We start from the raw sequence: 18,014 nt of genomic DNA on the forward strand, positions 1-18,014 counted from the left end.
AAGAAACTGATACCTGGATCCTGCTTATCCTAACCTTATCCACTTCTTATTCAATAGTCTAATCCTAGGTTTATATACTTTTCTTAGCTTTCAAATTCAGATTCTTTTCTTCGACTCACAATATTTTTTTTATGTTGAGCAAAGAAAATATATTGACGTGTAACGTGATTAGTATACGGATTTGAGATATATAGACTTATATAAGGTATAGAAAGGTAACGACACTGATGCATTTCTATAATTATGATGACTGTGATATATACTTGTACACATTTAGGAGGTAGCTGATGTTGAGATGTGCCTGTTGCAGTTGAAACTGCTTTTTTTGCTGGGGTTTGAGTTGATGAAAATCGAGATAGAATTGGAAAACCATCCCAGCTTTGGGAACCCACCCACTGACACATGAAAGATTAGGAATTAAATGGTTAATAAATAAATAATGTAATGGTGATTTATTATTATTATTATTATTATAATGATTATTATGATTATTATTACTATTACTATTATGATTATGATTATTAAATATGATGATTATGCATGAAACTTTCTCTTTTTAAATGCTTTTTATTTTTAATGGAATATTTCCTTTTTTTTTTTTGATATTTTCAATGGATGAAGGATGGGAATGGAGATAGTGGAGACAATGTGAAATTATGATGTCAATCTATTGATCAAGGTGACGTAATACTTTTCAAATGCCTTTGTATCCTGGGTAATCAGCATTTGGATCAATTCCATACCTAGTTCTGAGGGAAGTTGGATCTGAGGGAAATAGACTTCAGTTAAATATTTCAACGCTGGGTTGCTATTAACATCTTGTCCTCCTCCGCTTTGAATATACATTTCCTTTAAGACTCTTGACAAATCGCATGCAATTACTCTACAACTACCATCGTTGATATTGAATTTGTATTGCGGTTTGAAAGGTATTTCAAACGCTAACGGAATTGTTCTCGTGATAAAATACTCATTAAGACCATCTAATTTACCAATACTACTTGCATGAACATCATTAACGTCTGTACAACCACCCGAACCAAAAAATTTAATAAAATTTACCAAAACGTTTAATGCTAATTTCATGGTTGATGTTTCTTGAATTTCTTGTGGATTGTAACTCAACAAGTCTCCTAAAATTGTAGGAAGAATGCTTCTATTTCTATTTGATAATAATAATGATGTTACATTATTTGTTACAAATGATTGCAAGAATCCATAATATGCCTTTTTTAATAGTATTTTATCTCTGTAAGAATCAGTCACAACAACTGTCTTGCTAGTACGGGCACCAGATACGTCATTGCCATTATTTTCTCTACCATTTTGTTCTCCATACCAATTTGATTCATTACTTTCGCTCTCCAAATGATCTAATAAAATATGCAGCTTGTTGATTACAGGTGTTAATAAATTATCAAATAGATCATAAAAATTCTCATCACCATGGAATGTGTGAACCATTTGCCCCAAGAACCCTAGGAAATCATTCATTTCCATTGTCTTCAAATCTGATTCTAAAAACAATACTACCAACTTACTAGCAAATGTTACTATGCCTCCATTTAATATTGGTATTAATCTAGCAAATGTGAATCTTGAAGCATCTCTTATGGTTTCATGCTTATTAAAATATGAAAATGTGACCAATACAACTTCAGCAATATTTGAAAATTTTTCTATCAAGGTTCTGTGAATTAACTTTTCATTAACTAATGCATTATTAACTTGATTTTCTGGAACTAAACCCATATGGGTACCTCTTGCCAATGTACCAATTGCCATCAGGATATGATGTGATTGTAAAACTATACTAGGACTTTGAGATTGTAATGAAATACAACGTTCTAAATCTGTGAATAAAGGAGTTAGAACTTGGTCCAAAATATCGTAGGTATTATCAGCATTGGCACCAATCAACATACCAACACCTTCAAAAATGTAAAGTTGACTATCAAATGTGGTATCGCAGTCTTCCGAGCCATCTACACTTGGTGTGACAGTTTTGATCACTAGCAATGGCATGACTTTACTTACAAGTTGTGACAAAACTGAAACTGACAAATGTGGCTTGGAAATCTTAACAAATCTTGTAAACAAATACCAGGTTCTCAATATAACTTTTTCGCTTTTATTGAACATACCAAACTCACTACAAAAAATATTCAATAGTGAAACGGCATCTTTAGTATCAGAACCCAAAAAAGTGTAATGTCTTACAACTAGTTCAAAAAATAAAATTTGTACATATCTGTTATCCATTTGGAAAAGATTTGAATTTTGTAATAACAAAGCCATGAATTTATGCATCAATTGAGTGGCAGCAGATGTAGATATTTCAGTTTTATTTAACCCAAATAAGTTATTACGAATACTTTCACATAAGTTATGCATTTGAAAAATTGCTAATTCCAGGACAGTCCAATCAGTACCAGCCAAAGATACCTGAATATGATTAGATATATTTTCTAAATAGATATTAGGGTTGATAACTGCAATACTATCTTGGAAAACTTTTAGTTTGGATCTTACAATATCGTTGAATTCTTCAATAGCTTCTTCACTGTTGCTTTCACTGGAATCATCTATTTTCATTTTTTCAAAACAAACATTTAATAAGGATACCAAAAAATTTTGATGAGCCTCATCCAGTGGCTGTCTTTTAGAATTTATAGCAACTGCAGTACCTGGTTTACCACCGATTGCAAATAATTTTTTCAATATAGCCAAGTATTGTGAAATAAATGGGAAACATTGTTCAGTAACTGAATCGTATTCATGGCTCATAAATTTCAAAACCAAAGGTGCTACTTGATTCAAGACCTGTTGGTCGGCAGCGTTTGCTACTTCCAGTGTTTCATTAGATTGAACTCCTTCATTACATTGTTCTAAAATAATAGACAATTCTAGACCAACAGAAGATGCTAGCTTAGCCAATTTTTCATAAACATCTATATCATCTTCACCAATTGAAGCAACTTTATCAGTTAAATTTAACATGCTTAAAAGGGTTAATTTATCTACTGGCTTCATTTTTTTTGAAATAATTTCACATAAACATTGAGAACATGCAATTTTAGTATCAGAATAGTCCAAATAACCATAAATAATGTTGATGTATTCTGGGTTGACAATCAATGTTATGTCAACCCAAGAAATGAATGCACCTATGCAAGATAATATAATTACAGCTAATTCAAAATTTTGCTGTTGAATAATCAAACTTTTCAAACAGTTAAACCATATGGTGACCAAAGTTTGAACGTCCTCTAACCTCATGGTATCCTTTAAATTATTATTTTTAGTTTGTTCGTCTTTTGATCTCAAAAAAGTTTGATCAGCAACTTCTGAGTTTATTTGAATACAAATTCTTGCAAAATAATCTAAACCCAATGGAGAAAAATGCTCGCTAGGACCAGTTAGGAGAGAATCAATGGACAATAATGCTATCAAGTCTTTATAAAAAGTATTCCATTGGTTCCCATTAACCTCTCCGTACATGTTAATAAATAATCTTGTAATTAGTTCAGATATTTTATTTCTTAAAAATTCAGCATCTTTAATATTGCGGTTAATTTTACCTCGAAGGAATTCCACTATCGAATTCTTAACAAACAATAAATCGACTGAAGTATTCATTGCAACTAGATCACAAAGAATCTGCAAAGATACAAATATACATAAATCATCTGAACCTGAGTCAGTCAACATGGAACAAAAAATCTGAATTGCATTTGGATCAGACTTCATCTGTTCAAGGTAATCCAACGCCTGTTTTTTAGTCACTGCATCGGTAGCAGGATTATTAGCCAACGAAACAACCTCTCTAATTCGTTGTAACATATTCAACTTGTATTCTTCTTCAACCAACGTTTTGTGCGTGTGTGTATGCGTATGCGTTTGCAAGAGAGTAAGTTTTTATCACCAAGAGAATCTTCCAAATATACAAAACTCCCCACTTACAAAAACTTTTACAAAACTTTCTATATTCACAAACAATAAACAACAAGTAAATGACTATAATATGCGATTTATCTTTCTCTCTATCTCTCTATCTCTCTATCTCTCTATCTATCTCACTTTCACTTTCACTTTCACTTTCTCTCTTAGTACTTATATACAAAAAAGATCAAAACCACTTCAAATCCAAAACAAATTATTGAAATTTCAACCGATTCTCGAAGTTCAAAAACAATAAATACCGTCAACCCCAAGATTAACAAACAAAAAGCGACAATCTTAGGCTCTTGATCCTATATACTTAACCAAATATAAACTAAAATAACTTACATTTATAAACTATCTGTCATAACCACTTCACTTTTTAAATATTTTTTTTTCATGCTCGTTGTTGAAAAATTTTGAAAAATTGATCAGAAAAATCGATGAGATGAGATGAGATGGAACTATACAAGAAACAGTTTATTTAAAGGATAGGATTATGTGGAGATGGGGTTGATAAATTGTTTATTTGGTTTATATTTATGTTATCTATATACTATTAAGGTTTCAATTTGTAAAATTTGTAAAAATTGTAAAATTTGTGAAAAATTGAGGTTCTAATTGTTTTCCATTAAGAAACTACTGAATTTTTGGAATGCTTTACCTCTATGTGAGATTTGGTTCTTCGATTGTTTATCCATTTCAGCGTAGGTTAGACCGTTGCTTTCTAATGGTTCGAAGATTGAGTCCCAGCCGAAATCTGTAGGTCCACGACTGGTTACAATCTTACCCTTTGTGATCCCTTGAAATACGTGGAATGCACCTTGTTCGTCAGCGTATGCAATTGTAGTGATGGCTTCTGCTGATTTGTTTTCGAATGGTTCTAACATCTTGACAATCTTTTCTAATCCCATACTTTTCAAAAACCATTTGATGTAGGCTCCTGGTAAACCGTTGAATTCGTCAAAGGTCAATGCAGTGTCTTCTACAAAGACAGGGGTTCCCTTGCCAAGCAATTTCACTGCTTGTTCCAATTTGGCAGTGGCAATAGTTTCAAGGCTAGTCTCTTGCAATTCTTCTAGATCCAATGCTTCGTTAGTCAGTTTCAAATCCACTTGGCTCATCAGCATTTGCACTTCCTTCAATTTATTAGCATTACCTGTAACGAAAACAATTTCTTTAGTCATTTTTGGTACCTCTGTCGAAATATATAAATATGTATGTATGTGTATACAGTCCTGTTCCTCAATACTTGCTGATCAGTAGCAATTGCAATAGATTCACAGTTTCACAGCTTTTTAAACCGTTTAAACCTTACTCGATTGACAAAGTTATGGTGTCGAGAAGGTTTTTTCGAAAAGTTTCACTTGACCTCGTCACTTCGATGAGATAAAAGTGACTGCATTTTAGGCTAAGACAGGACAATATATGTATGATAGAGGTGGTAACGACCACGCTTTCCTTGATAATATGGCAATCAGGGCCTCATATCCTTCTCATCTCATCAAAATAGTCGACTATCTCTATCTATATCTCTTTTCTATAGCCGTCCCACTCTTGTTATACATAATCATCAAAGCAGACACCACTTAAAGTTGGCTACCCTTGTCTCACTGACAATGCAAGATAAATCAATCCAGTTCCTCTTAAATTATTCAATGCCACCATGTTTTAGTTTAAAATCATTTAGAGCTACCGTTGCTTTGAACTAGTGTTGATGTCACAACCATCACTATCAGCATCATCGTAGCCTCTTTGTTATAAATTCGCCTTCATTGAAATTTCTTACAACTTTGTCAAACGTCAAAATAAGGTATAAAAAACTGAAACCAAACCAACAATGACAGTACTAGTTATACCATTGGTCTCAACAGGTAATGTTCCACAATTATCCACTGATTTGATTCTTCATACTCTTTCGAATGAGTTCCAATTTGTCCAAGCTGTCGATTCAACCTTTGTCCATCCCTTTGTTGGACCTTTAGATTATGTATTTGGCCAAGACGACCCTGAACTATACAAGAACGTTCCTCATAAACAATACTCTACTGGGCTAGAGTTATTCCATAATGAATCCAAGGACTTATATGTATTGCAGCAACGTTCACCTGTGATACAAGGTTATTTGAATAATTTTATTAAGCGGTCAATTGTTCCATTGTTGAATAAATATGGAATCGATGAGGTAGTAATTGTAGATTCTTATGGTGCATTAGATGAAGATGTACTAGTTCCATCTTCGATTGCAACGAGGAATGGGAACCCATTTTCATTAGGTGTCATTGATTTGAATTCAATTGGTGATATGTCAAGAGTTTTCGACACAAGTTTAAATTTAGGTGAAAATTCGAATCAAACTTCTAACATTGCATCTACACTTTTCACCTTCACTGAACAAAGTCTTCAACAAGAGATTTCGACACGTCAGGAAGTCTTTAAATTTGTTTACCATTTATTGAATTCACAATTGAATAGTTTGAAGACTATTAAATATTGTAGTTTATTTGTTCACGAGGGTGATAATTCTTATGATGCTTCTGTACTTTGTGAATATTTACCTCAAGCAATCGATAAATTGAACAAGTTGGAGAATTTACAAGCTCCTGTGTCATGGAAAGGTGTATATGGTCAAAATCCCATCCGTACTGCATTTGATGAAGGTATTTATATGTAATAACTTCATTTTATTATTAAAGGTTCCTTATATATAATTATGTATTTAATTTACAGAATTAGAAAGCAAAAAAAATAATTTTAATATCAATCCTTTTCGAATAACTTTTGATTATTATCTATAAAATAGGACAGGTAAAATACAATTTTTCACTTCTATGGGGTCAAGTAATTTACTTACCTTATATGACGAGCGATGTTAGCCGCAGTGTCACTACTAGCAGGTTTACCTAACTTTTCAAATGCTTCTTGATACCTTTGTTGTAAATCTGGAGCATTATCGCTGTTGATTTCACCTTGTCTAGCGTCACCTGCAAAAGTATATTCTCTTTCTACACCTTCATAATCATCTTCATCAGCTTCAACTAAACCGTCATATTCACCTTCTTCTAAATCACTTATCACATCTGCACTATCATCTTCATTAGCCTTCTTTTTGTCATTGATACCTAAATCTTTCATTAATCCATTTATGGATTTCTCTTTTCTCTGTTTTTCTTTCTCTTCTTTGTCTTTTATTATCCTTTCTCTTTCAGCCTTATAATATTGATCATATTCATCGACTTTTTTGTCAACAGCATCCAAGAAGTCATCGAAACCTTCACCTGTGAAACTAGAAACACCAACCATATCTAGCTGAGAGTAAAATTCTTCTAGCATCAAAGACATAGAGTTGACCAAAGATCCCATATAACCAGAACCCATATTATTCTCACCATTGATATCTTGATCATCTCTGACTGCCGTTTGGAACGCTTCAAAGTCTGTCATCCATTCTTTTGCGAAATCAGCTTTAGTGACATCAGTTTTATTAAACACAACAATCATTGGTAATTTTGTCTTATATAAAATAGAACATGCATATAACATATTACTCATAAAAGTAGTTGGTGAGGTGTTTCTTGGGGTATCAACGATATAAGCAATTACTGTTGGGAAAGTTGATGCAAATGATTCAGTGATAATGGAACCTGATGCACTCCAAACAAAACATTCAATTTGACCAGGAGTATCAATGATGACATGCTCATACTTCTCACGCTTATTTTCCACTAATTTAATCACTTGATCAATCTTAGTACTGAATAAATTCAAACTTGTAACAATAGCACCATTTGGACCTAGTTGATAATTTTCCATAACTTTCTTATACTTAATAGAATCACGAATATCAATATTAGCACCATAAGGAACATTCAAAACGGCAGGATCAAGATTAATAACATATGGCACCTCTTCCTTAGAACGCAAATGTGAATTTAACCTCTGCATAAATGTGGTCTTACCAGAACCGGCCATACCGATACAAATAACTGTCTTCATAGTCATCGTTTGCCTTTGTCTTTGCCTTTGCCTTTTTTTTAGTACCAAATTAAGTTGACCAACTATATCTCAACAAGCAGTAGAAGATGTAACCAAACCCTTAACCTGATTCCTTGTAACACTAACTTTTTAAGCAACTTATATCATTGTTCATGATGTGGTTCTGTTCTTATTTAACCATTTCTTCATTATTAAGCTCATCGATCTTTTGGTTTAAAGATAATTGAATACAACGTACATAATGACATTATTTACTAAAGGTATATAACATATATAGTAACCATAGATATGCGTATAAACTGGTCAATATGATGAACCATGATGCCACTATTGATCAGATATTCATACTGTTGAGTTGATTTTGATATCTTTTTAAGTTATCTTTAAAACTTCTGCTTTTAATTTGTAAAAATTGGATCATATTTTGTACTTCTTCAATATTCTCTCTTCTATCTTGTCGAAACAACTTTGATGTTGAGCAATTGTGATATCGTTGGCCAAACTTTTCATCAGTGCTTCAGGCTGTGGTTGTCCTGGCCCACCAATTGGGTCTATTTGTTGTTGCTGTTGTTGCATTTCCATAATGTCCATTCCTTCCGCATTGGATAATAACAAATTGTAAACCGGATTTATACCCAGTACAGAGATGAAATACCAAGATATACTACTGACCCAACGAACGTCTAAATCTGGCGTCATTATTCCACTCTGTAGCATTTCTTTAAATCTCACTGTCAATGGGAATGGCAGTTTCATCAGCACGAAACCTGCAAAAAAATGATTAACCCACCACATAATTAAAGTTTGTGGAATAAAATTGGCCATATTACCCTTTGCCATACTCATCATTGCATCTGACATATTAGGATCTGTGAATGGATTACCCATTCCATTAACAATGCCATTTCCGGCATTCTCTTGCGCAACGTATTTACCTTCTGCCAAAACTTGAGATAAATATCCACGTCTACATTCAAAAGCCTCCTTAGATATATTAGAACCATTTCCTAACAATGCTTGACCTTTATTAATATAACTAGTCTCTGTAAACTTCACAACTGCCGAATTTTTAGCCCCTGGGCTAATCAAAGTCATTATATAATGACGAATAACTCCTACTAAAACCATAACGATAGAAATTGGCAATAATGCCCAGACTTTTAACTTCTCATCTAAAACAAGCTCAGCAATCATGCCTACTTGCCACAATCTATCGTCTCCCATCTTTACTGTCACCCTTACTCTTCTTTTCAGATATATAAATGTCGTTGGTTTGGGTCAACATGTCTTTATATCTGTCTCTTTTAAAAGTCCAACTATCCGAATTTGATTTTAAAGGCCAGATACCTTTAAGATAAAGATGAATTGAGGTCAGACCTGATGACTTTTGGCAAGGATAAAAGTGTTGATATGATTTTAACAGTATTCACAAGATGGTTTAGATTGCTGAATGGTATATTTAATGATTTTCTAAAATGGAAGGGAGTTATTTTTGGTTAGAATTGAGCAAGAACCACTTATTTTGTTTGTATGCTATCTGTAAGGCCAGATAAAATTCAGATTGAATATTTAAAAAGGGAATATATGTACATGTATGAATGTCTATGTAGAGTTGATATTTTTTGTAAATAGTAGCCATTGATTTCTCTGAACCAAATTTGGTTTTGATAGTTCTAAATCTGCAAGGTTCAGTAGAAATTGCTTTATCGATTTATCAATATCTGGGATATCCTTATTCTTAGCTATTTGCAATAGCTTCTCATAATCTATATTCTTGTATTTCTCAGTCGATTCTATCAGCAATGACTGTATATGTTTAGCAATACTCGATCCATTTTCCCTTGCATTTATATTAAGTCCAACGCATTCGACTTGTAATTTATCATTCGAAAGTGTTGATTTTAAAATTGAATTTAGGTTATCGATTTCCATATTATCTTGGAACCACAGTCTGTAGTCAGTTCTACTATCAAGAAATGGTAGCTGAATCTCTTTCTCGAATTCATTAGATTGAATTGGTTGTCTGAAAAAAGTGCCTCTGTTATTTTGTTTGGCAAAACTATCCCAGTAATAATGCTTATTCATCGTCCCTTCGTATGGAAGCCAACTGAACATCACTAATGAATCAGAATACTTCAAATGGTCATTATATCTATCTCTTATCAGTGTCCCACCCAGATCTTTCCTTAACTGGTTAGACAGCTCTGAAGCTTTAGCATTATTACTATGAACAAAGCCTGGAGCTTGCAGTACTTTTAACAGCTGTGATGAAACTCTTTTACCCTTCATTTTCAAAAAATACAGATCAATGTCATACGATGGTGATGAGGCTCAAGATGAGGTTAGTACCTTAATAAGCTCTATAACTAAAATTCTACTTTTGAACTTGGTACTATTGTAATTGAAACTTTTTTCAATTTAAATTTTACTGCTTATAATGTTACACTGATGCTATAATAAAGAGTATCATAAAAAATTTTATAAAACATCCATTATTTTTTGCCATCAAAAATAACGATGATGTAGAACATTACTACTCAAAATAGATATCAAAGATACATAAGATAGGATTCCAAAACAAATTAACATGACAAGTACTATTTTCTGATCCACCTAAGCTTTTAATTGCCTTGCTCTATGGGTGGACTCTACTAAATAAAGCAAAAAAAAAAAGAAATCGATCTAAATTAAAAATAAAGACAGAGATAGTAAAAATATAGAGGTATATTGCTGATTCATATTAAATATAGCAGTTGATTTGAATCTGGTGTATACAAAAATACTTCTTTTTACAACATTCCAAACTGCAAGATGAGCTCAGAAATAATCGACCTTATGTAAATTACCTATAGTGGAAAAGTCCAAAGTCCAAAGTCTCAATCAAGACAAATGAATAAGTGAACAATCCACACTGTGAATAGACGCAAGAAAAGTGATATCTCCAAAGGTGAGGGAACCATTTTACTTACATGAAAGGACTTTACCAGGATCTCTTTCTCTTTGCTGTTATTCTAGATTTGGTCAGCAAGATGCTAAATCATTTCATAATAATTGGTTGTATAGCAACGGTAGCAAATAAGAAATCTATGTAAGCAAGGCTAGTATCTTATCGTTTCTTTATGAAGTCAAATCTGGTAATGGATCTATGATGAAACTTTACGTTGTCGTTACCCAAATCAGGATTAATTTGGCTGTCAAGTTTCAAACATTCTTATTGAAACTACGGGGTTCACTGTGTAAATTTCCCTTTTCGGACATTTACGTAGTGAACAGTTGTCACATAATGAAACTTTGGCAAACAACATAGATGGTGATGATACAGCTGATGATGAGTCTGTTGAAAAGTTGTAATTAAGAACAATATTGATTATTCTTAATTATATACTGTATTGGATGGGTCTAAATTATGGTATCATGTTTCTTATTGGGTGTGTTCTTGATAAATTAGGAATAATTTTGATTTTAGACATTTTACAATACGACAGGGTCGTTCTAGAAGTTGGGAAATATATATATATACATGCATATATATATACATTGAAAAAACAGAGTTATACATTTGGTTCTAATGTCAGTGTCTGTTTTTTCTTTCCAATTGTAGATTGGAATGCCATATATTTTGGTACATTTGATTCATTAGTGCCATAGGAGAAATCAATCATATTATACAATACCCTTTCATCGGACCAAGCTAAACCCCAGATATATATGTAATGTCGAAGAAAAAAGTTAGTGTATGGAAGGAGAACATTTATATGTATGTGCAGTTCAAGAGGGACTGGCTACTAATTGCTACCATGGTCTTAACAACTATTGCAAATGGGTTAGTGCCAGCTGTTACATCAATTCTAACCGGTAAAGTTTTTGACCTATTAAAAGATTTTGCTGATCCAAATATACCAAAAGATCATAATTTATATCATCAATTGGTTTTACGTTCTATGTCTTTAATGGCGCTGGCTGCTTGTGCATTCCCTCTTATCTGGACTTCAATTTCCACCTGGATGTCATTTGGTGAAGGACAAGGGTTTACTGTGAGATATAGAATGTTGAATTCATATTTAGATAAATCAATGGAATGGTATGATAAAAAAGAAAATTTATCTGGTGATTTCACTCAATTAAATAGATGTGTCGAAGAACTAAGAGCTAGTTCAGCAGAAGCTTCTGCAATCACTTTACAAAATATAAGTTCCATGCTTTCATTGATTGGTGTCTCTTTTTATTATTCTTGGTCATTGACACTTATCATTTTATGTGGTACACCACTATTAATTATATTAGCATTCATTTTCTCAAGATCAATTCAAAAATATGCAGCTTTAGAAAATACCGAATCTGGGCTGGCAGCTGATTTATTGGCATGGTCAATGAATTCTGCCCAAATGATTAAATTATCATGTACGCAATTAAAAGAAATTGAAAGTTTTGAAGAACTAACTTTAAAATGTAATGATTATTTTATTAAACTAAGTTTGTACGTTGCTGCAAATATTTCTACATTGAGATTTTTATCATTGGCAATGTTTGTCCAAGGGTTTTGGTTTGGTAACACTGAGATTAGAAAGGGGAACTTAAACATTAGTGACGTTATCACTTGTTTCTCCTCATGCTTAATGTTAGGTTCCACTCTAAATACCACTCTGGGTTATTTAATCTTTCTACAAAAGGGTCAAGTTGCATTAAGAAAGATTCAATCATTTTTAAATGATAATAAAGTAGAAATCGATGAAAGTGCTTTAAAACAAATTGATATTTCAAAAGCTGACATTTCTTTCCGTCATGTCAGTTTCTCATATCCTAGCAGACCAGCTGATGATGTCTTAAATGATATATCCATAGATTTCTTAAGTGGCAAAACTACTTTTATTGTAGGTAGATCTGGTTCTGGTAAGTCAACCTTATCGAATTTGTTACTAAAGCTTTACGATGAATATGATGGGTATATTTCAATTGGAAGTACACATATTAGAGAAATCGATCAACAGGTCCTTATTAAAAATATCACAGTTGTTGAACAACGTTGTACTTTATTTAATGATACCCTTGTCAATAACATTTTATTAGGTTCTCAAGATGAAGATAAAAGTAGCCCGGTAGTTCAAAAGAAGCTTAAAGAAGCCATAAAAATGGCCTGTTTAGAATCAGTGATCGATTCACTCTCTAACGGTCTGGATACCATATTAGGTACTGGTGGTATTTCATTAAGTGGTGGTCAACAACAGAGAGTTGCATTAGCAAGAGCATATATGAGAGATACAGAAGTGTTGATATTAGATGAGGCAGTGTCAGCTTTGGATATTGTTCATCGTGAACAATTGATGTCGAATATTACTAAATGGCGTCAAGGAAGAACAACAATTATATTAACCCACGAATTATCTCAAATCTCAATCCAAGATTATCTATACGTTGTCGAAGAAGGTAGAATTATTGAAAGTGGTTTCCAAGGTCAATTGATGTACGATCCTGATAGTGCCTTCTGTCGTATGAATATTTTACAAAACGTACATGACAAATATGAGAATAATGATCGATTTTCTAGTGTCACTTTGGAGGATGAAATGCATTCAGCCCTAGATTGGGTTTATAAAGATGATCTAATAACTCCTATCACTGGAGAGAATCAAATATTAAAAAATATTGATAAATATATTATTAAAGATAATTTTAGCATTAAAGAAGTCGATAAAGTTTCGGTTAGATCGACAGATAATTCATTTACATCTGATGATAGTTTACCAAAAGACATAGAAGGAAAACCAAAAGTGATGACACTGCGTGAAGTTATTAAAAGAATGATAAGAGATGCTAGATCTAAGAGCATTCTGGTGTTTGGTTTGGTATGTTCAATTGCTGCAGGTGTCGCTAATCCTATCTTTTCTTGGGCATTCAGTTATTTATTAAACGGTATTGTTCCAACTGTAGATGGTCCTGGGTCTCCCTCATATCTAGTGAAATGGTCCATTATTGTTTTATGTGTTTCAGGTGCGGATGCTGTATCAAATTTTTTGAAAACCTTTATTTTAGGTTACTGTAGTGAATATTGGATTATGGATTTGAGGAATAGAGCTATGGAAGAAATTGCTCAGAAGAAATTGGAATGGTTTTCAAGAGAAGAAAATAAGTCTCCAGAAATAGCTGCTCTATTAATGAATGATTTGAGAGATTTGAGATCTTTGGTAAGTCAATTTTTAAGTGTCATTTCTACCTTCTTAACAGTATCTCTAGTTGGTTTAATTTGGGCCATTGCTACAGGTTGGAAGTTAAGTTTAGTTTGTATTTCTATGTTCCCACTTATTGTGATATTTTCAATTATTTATGGTACAGTTTTAAAGAACTATGAAACCACTTACAAAACGAAGGTTGCTAATTTAGAAAATTTGGAATATGAAATAATTACAGGTGTCAAGACTATTAAATGTCTGCAACTACAAAATCATTTTAAGAAGTGCTATCATAAATTAAAGGATGAAATGGGTCAAATTGCAAGGAAGCGTGCTATCGTTACTGGTCTAGGTATTGCTATTACTACTGCTATAGCAACTACAATTCAATCAATTTTATATTACTATGGGTTGAAATTAGTAATGGATGGAGAGTATTCAACAAGAACTATGTTCCAAACATTCACTTTACTTTTATTTACTGTCATGACGTGTAATAGCTTAATCAGCCAAATTCCTGACATTAGCAGGGGCCAGAGAGCTGCTAGTTGGATTTACAGAATTATTGAGGAAAGTGAAGACACTAAGGAACAAACCATCACAGATGGAAGATTTGACGAGATACATTGTGGTGAGAAGGTGGATAAAACTCAACCTCTAGTTTCAATTCATAATTTGGAGTTTGCATATCCAACAGCTCTAGACGTAAATATTTACGATAATTTAAGTTTAGATTTGAATGTTGGGCAAACAGTGGCCATTGTTGGTGAATCTGGTTCAGGTAAATCCACATTGGTTTACTTATTAACAAAATTATATCAAGTTGCTGATAATTGCATAGATATCGATGGTACTGATGTCAATGAGTGGGATAATGAAACGTTGAGAAGACAAATATCTGTTGTTGAACAGAAGCCAGTCTTGTTTCCTGGGACAGTGAGAGAAAACTTAATATACGGTTTATATTTCAGTCCACTAGAGATTGATATTATCGATATATTAAAGTATGTCGGTGTTTACGACTTTATTGAATCATTACCAGAAGGCCTTGAAACATCAGTGGATACTTCATTGATATCTGGTGGCCAAGCCCAAAGATTATGTATTGCAAGAGCGTTATTGCGTAAACCAAAGATTTTAATTTTAGATGAATGTACATCCGCTTTAGATGCCAATAGTTCCAAAATTATCAATGATATAGTGGCTAAAGGTCCTCCATCCTTGCTAACAATATCAATTACACACAACGAACAGATGATGAGATCTTGTAACACCGTAGCAGTTCTAAAAGATGGTAAAATCTGCGAAACTGGTCCATTCAATAAATTATTTAAACCAGGTAATGAACTTTACAAGGTGGTAGCTAACTTAGAATAATAAATCTGATGAATTAACATCTTTTGCATAGATAGATAAGCATATGTAGATACCATTTCACCCACTAAAATGACCTGCTTTTAGTTTCGAAATTGTTTCAGTATTAAAAAAATATGACGTCATACCTGAAATTTTTCATCTGGCTCATCGCATCGAAAGATCATCACTTAAGACCTACCTAATAATAGAAAATAAAATTAAAGTTTTAGAGGACAATCGTGATCAGGAGTAGTTAAAATAAGATTATATATAAAATAAGATTGTATACAAGTAAATAAATTAATATATCAATAGTTATTGTAGATACTGGGATTCTGTATATTGTTGCCATTTATTAACTTATCCAGTGGAGAATAACTATACGAGAGAGATCAAATTAGATAATTTTTTAACAATGGGAAAAGCCAAGAGGAACACCAATGTTAAAAGGTTGATCTTGACGATCATGATGAGTATTATTGGCTTATATGGGTTGATGAGGTTTTTAAATAATCATAAGAGTACAGATCTTCAAAAAATTTTACAAAATTTGCCAAAGGAAATATCTCAAAATGTTTTACAGGCAGCTAGTACTCAGCAAAAGAACGATGTTGATGTAATTGCAAAATTTGAAGAATTGTTTGGTGAAATTAAAAAAAACCAAGAAGAGCAGGCTAGACAATTGGAAAGACAACGTCGTGTTTTAGAAAGAAAGATACAGAAATTAAAACAAGGTAGCCAAGGTGATACCCTACGTGAAAGATTAGCTTACACCTTTGAGTATGATGCTTCTAAAAAATTTCCTGCTTTTATTTGGCAATTATCACCATTTGATGATCCAAGGGAAGATCGTCAAAAAATTAATGGTGACAGTAATGAAGACACTATCTCTCTGGTTAAAAATTCTGTGAGATTATGGGATGACAAAAATCCAGGTTTTGTTCATGAAAAATTAGACGATCATGTAATGGGTGCATTAGTACATCATTTTTATTCATCCACCCCAGAAGTTATCAAAGCTTATGAGGCTTTACCATCTAAACTATTAAAAATTGATTTCTTTAAATATTTGATTTTGTTAGCTCGTGGAGGTATCTATGCAGACATTGATACAGAACCTTTACAACCAATTCCTAATTGGTTGCCTGAACATATTTCACCAAGTTCTATTGGGTTGATTGTAGGAATTGAACATGATGCCAAAACTCAAGATTGGAAAAATTATTATGTAAGAAGATTACAATTTGGAACTTGGATTATACAGTGTAAACCAGGTCATCCAGTGTTAAGAGAAATCGTGGCTAGAATAACTGAAGAAACATTAAAACGTAAAACTGAAAATGGTTTGAACGTTAATCTGAGAAACGATTTAATGGTTATGAAATGGACGGGTTCAGGTATCTGGACTGATGTAATCTTTTCATACTTTAATGATTACTTGAAGAGTGGAATTAATAAAAAGGTTAATTGGAAAGAATTTACTAGTTTGAATGAACCCAAATTACTGAGTGATATCCTTGTATATCCAAAATACTCATTTGATGTACCAAAAGATGCCAAGGACAATAATAACGAAAAATCTTATTATTTAGTATCTCACAGAATGAAGAAAACTTGGAAAGCACTACCAAATGGAAAGTAAATAAACTTTATTAACCATATTTAAAACATGCATGGTCCAAAAATAACCTAATAAATATCATAGTAATTCATATTTAATTTACATAACAACCATAATAATATCAGTAATATTAACTATAATAGAAACAAGAAAAGTTATGTTATAGTTCATATAAATACAAAATGTAAAGAAATAAATCAGAAGATGCCCAAGTTCTACTAAAAACGGGCTTAAAAGACTTTCCTCGTCACTAAACTGAGTTTCTGTTGTCCCTATCTAGTTCCTCATCATTATATTTCTAAACAAATTGAATAACAATTATAGTGTAATTGTTGAACTTCTTGTGAGAAGAATCAAGTTCAATGAATCACTTGAATCCAAATTCCAACTGGAAATCATGATACAAATAATTCTCAAACAATTCGTCCTTATGGTACTTAAAACAAGTTCATAAGTGAAATGTTTTTGCATTATGAAGAGTGTTAAAAAGTTGTTTAAAAATATTAGTTCTTTTAAATCTCATCGCCTCTATTTATATATGAAAAATTTTTCATTATTGACGAAATAAGCCGACGATGACAAGATAAAATAATGAGGGCAAGATAGAATGGTAAGGTAGAATGACATATAAGAGTAATTCAAGACTCTTTACAGTTGATTCATTCATCCTTGATGTTAAATTGTAAATTCAAAACACACAATTTCCTTGTTTTGATATTTTGGAGGGTATTCCAATAAATATGATTTAAATATCACGTACATAACTTATATATTAGTTTTAATCACACACTTAAATTTGAAATTAAACGAATGGATTATTGATTGGAGAAGTACAATACATAACCAGTATTCACCTATAATTCCAATCTTATTTTTGAATTTTATTTTCTTAGTTGAATATTTTGTTGGTTTATCGTTGATTTTATAATTAT

At 32.4% G+C, this 18,014-nt stretch overlaps 8 protein-coding genes across 8 annotated transcripts; 3 read left to right on the top strand and 5 right to left on the bottom strand.

Moving 5' to 3' along the window:
* Window positions 1-654: 654 nt before the first annotated feature.
* On the bottom strand, window positions 655-3,843 carry LOS1 (Ran GTPase-binding protein LOS1; the record flags this gene model as incomplete). Its single annotated transcript, XM_001647447.1, has 1 exon — window positions 655-3,843. The coding sequence occupies one exon, from the start codon at window positions 3,841-3,843 to the stop codon at window positions 655-657; it is 3,189 nt and encodes a 1,062-aa protein (XP_001647497.1).
* Window positions 3,844-4,559: 716 nt separating this feature from the next.
* On the bottom strand, window positions 4,560-5,129 carry HAM1 (nucleoside triphosphate pyrophosphohydrolase HAM1; the record flags this gene model as incomplete). The annotated part of the gene is made up of 1 exon (XM_001647448.1): window positions 4,560-5,129. One exon carries the CDS (start codon window positions 5,127-5,129, stop codon window positions 4,560-4,562), a length of 570 nt encoding a protein of 189 aa, XP_001647498.1.
* Window positions 5,130-5,782: 653 nt separating this feature from the next.
* ADD66 (Add66p) lies at window positions 5,783-6,616 on the top strand (the record flags this gene model as incomplete). Its single annotated transcript, XM_001647449.1, has 1 exon — window positions 5,783-6,616. One exon carries the CDS (start codon window positions 5,783-5,785, stop codon window positions 6,614-6,616), a length of 834 nt encoding a protein of 277 aa, XP_001647499.1.
* Window positions 6,617-6,792: 176 nt separating this feature from the next.
* Window positions 6,793-7,944, bottom strand: NPA3 (GTPase NPA3; the record flags this gene model as incomplete). The annotated part of the gene is made up of 1 exon (XM_001647450.1): window positions 6,793-7,944. One exon carries the CDS (start codon window positions 7,942-7,944, stop codon window positions 6,793-6,795), a length of 1,152 nt encoding a protein of 383 aa, XP_001647500.1.
* A 411-nt stretch (window positions 7,945-8,355) lies between these two features.
* On the bottom strand, window positions 8,356-9,162 carry EMC3 (ER membrane complex subunit EMC3; the record flags this gene model as incomplete). The annotated part of the gene is made up of 1 exon (XM_001647451.1): window positions 8,356-9,162. The coding sequence occupies one exon, from the start codon at window positions 9,160-9,162 to the stop codon at window positions 8,356-8,358; it is 807 nt and encodes a 268-aa protein (XP_001647501.1).
* Window positions 9,163-9,540: 378 nt separating this feature from the next.
* CBT1 (Cbt1p) lies at window positions 9,541-10,227 on the bottom strand (the record flags this gene model as incomplete). Its single annotated transcript, XM_001647452.1, has 1 exon — window positions 9,541-10,227. One exon carries the CDS (start codon window positions 10,225-10,227, stop codon window positions 9,541-9,543), a length of 687 nt encoding a protein of 228 aa, XP_001647502.1.
* A 1,424-nt stretch (window positions 10,228-11,651) lies between these two features.
* Window positions 11,652-15,482, top strand: STE6 (ATP-binding cassette a-factor transporter STE6; the record flags this gene model as incomplete). The annotated part of the gene is made up of 1 exon (XM_001647453.1): window positions 11,652-15,482. One exon carries the CDS (start codon window positions 11,652-11,654, stop codon window positions 15,480-15,482), a length of 3,831 nt encoding a protein of 1,276 aa, XP_001647503.1.
* A 394-nt stretch (window positions 15,483-15,876) lies between these two features.
* On the top strand, window positions 15,877-17,103 carry Kpol_1018p186 (uncharacterized protein; the record flags this gene model as incomplete). The annotated part of the gene is made up of 1 exon (XM_001647454.1): window positions 15,877-17,103. The coding sequence occupies one exon, from the start codon at window positions 15,877-15,879 to the stop codon at window positions 17,101-17,103; it is 1,227 nt and encodes a 408-aa protein (XP_001647504.1).
* Window positions 17,104-18,014: the final 911 nt, after the last annotated feature.

The sequence above is a fragment of the Vanderwaltozyma polyspora genome, genomic scaffold (assembly GCF_000150035.1).
Source record: "Vanderwaltozyma polyspora DSM 70294 KpolScaffold1018 genomic scaffold, whole genome shotgun sequence".
Taxonomy (NCBI): domain Eukaryota; kingdom Fungi; phylum Ascomycota; class Saccharomycetes; order Saccharomycetales; family Saccharomycetaceae; genus Vanderwaltozyma; species Vanderwaltozyma polyspora.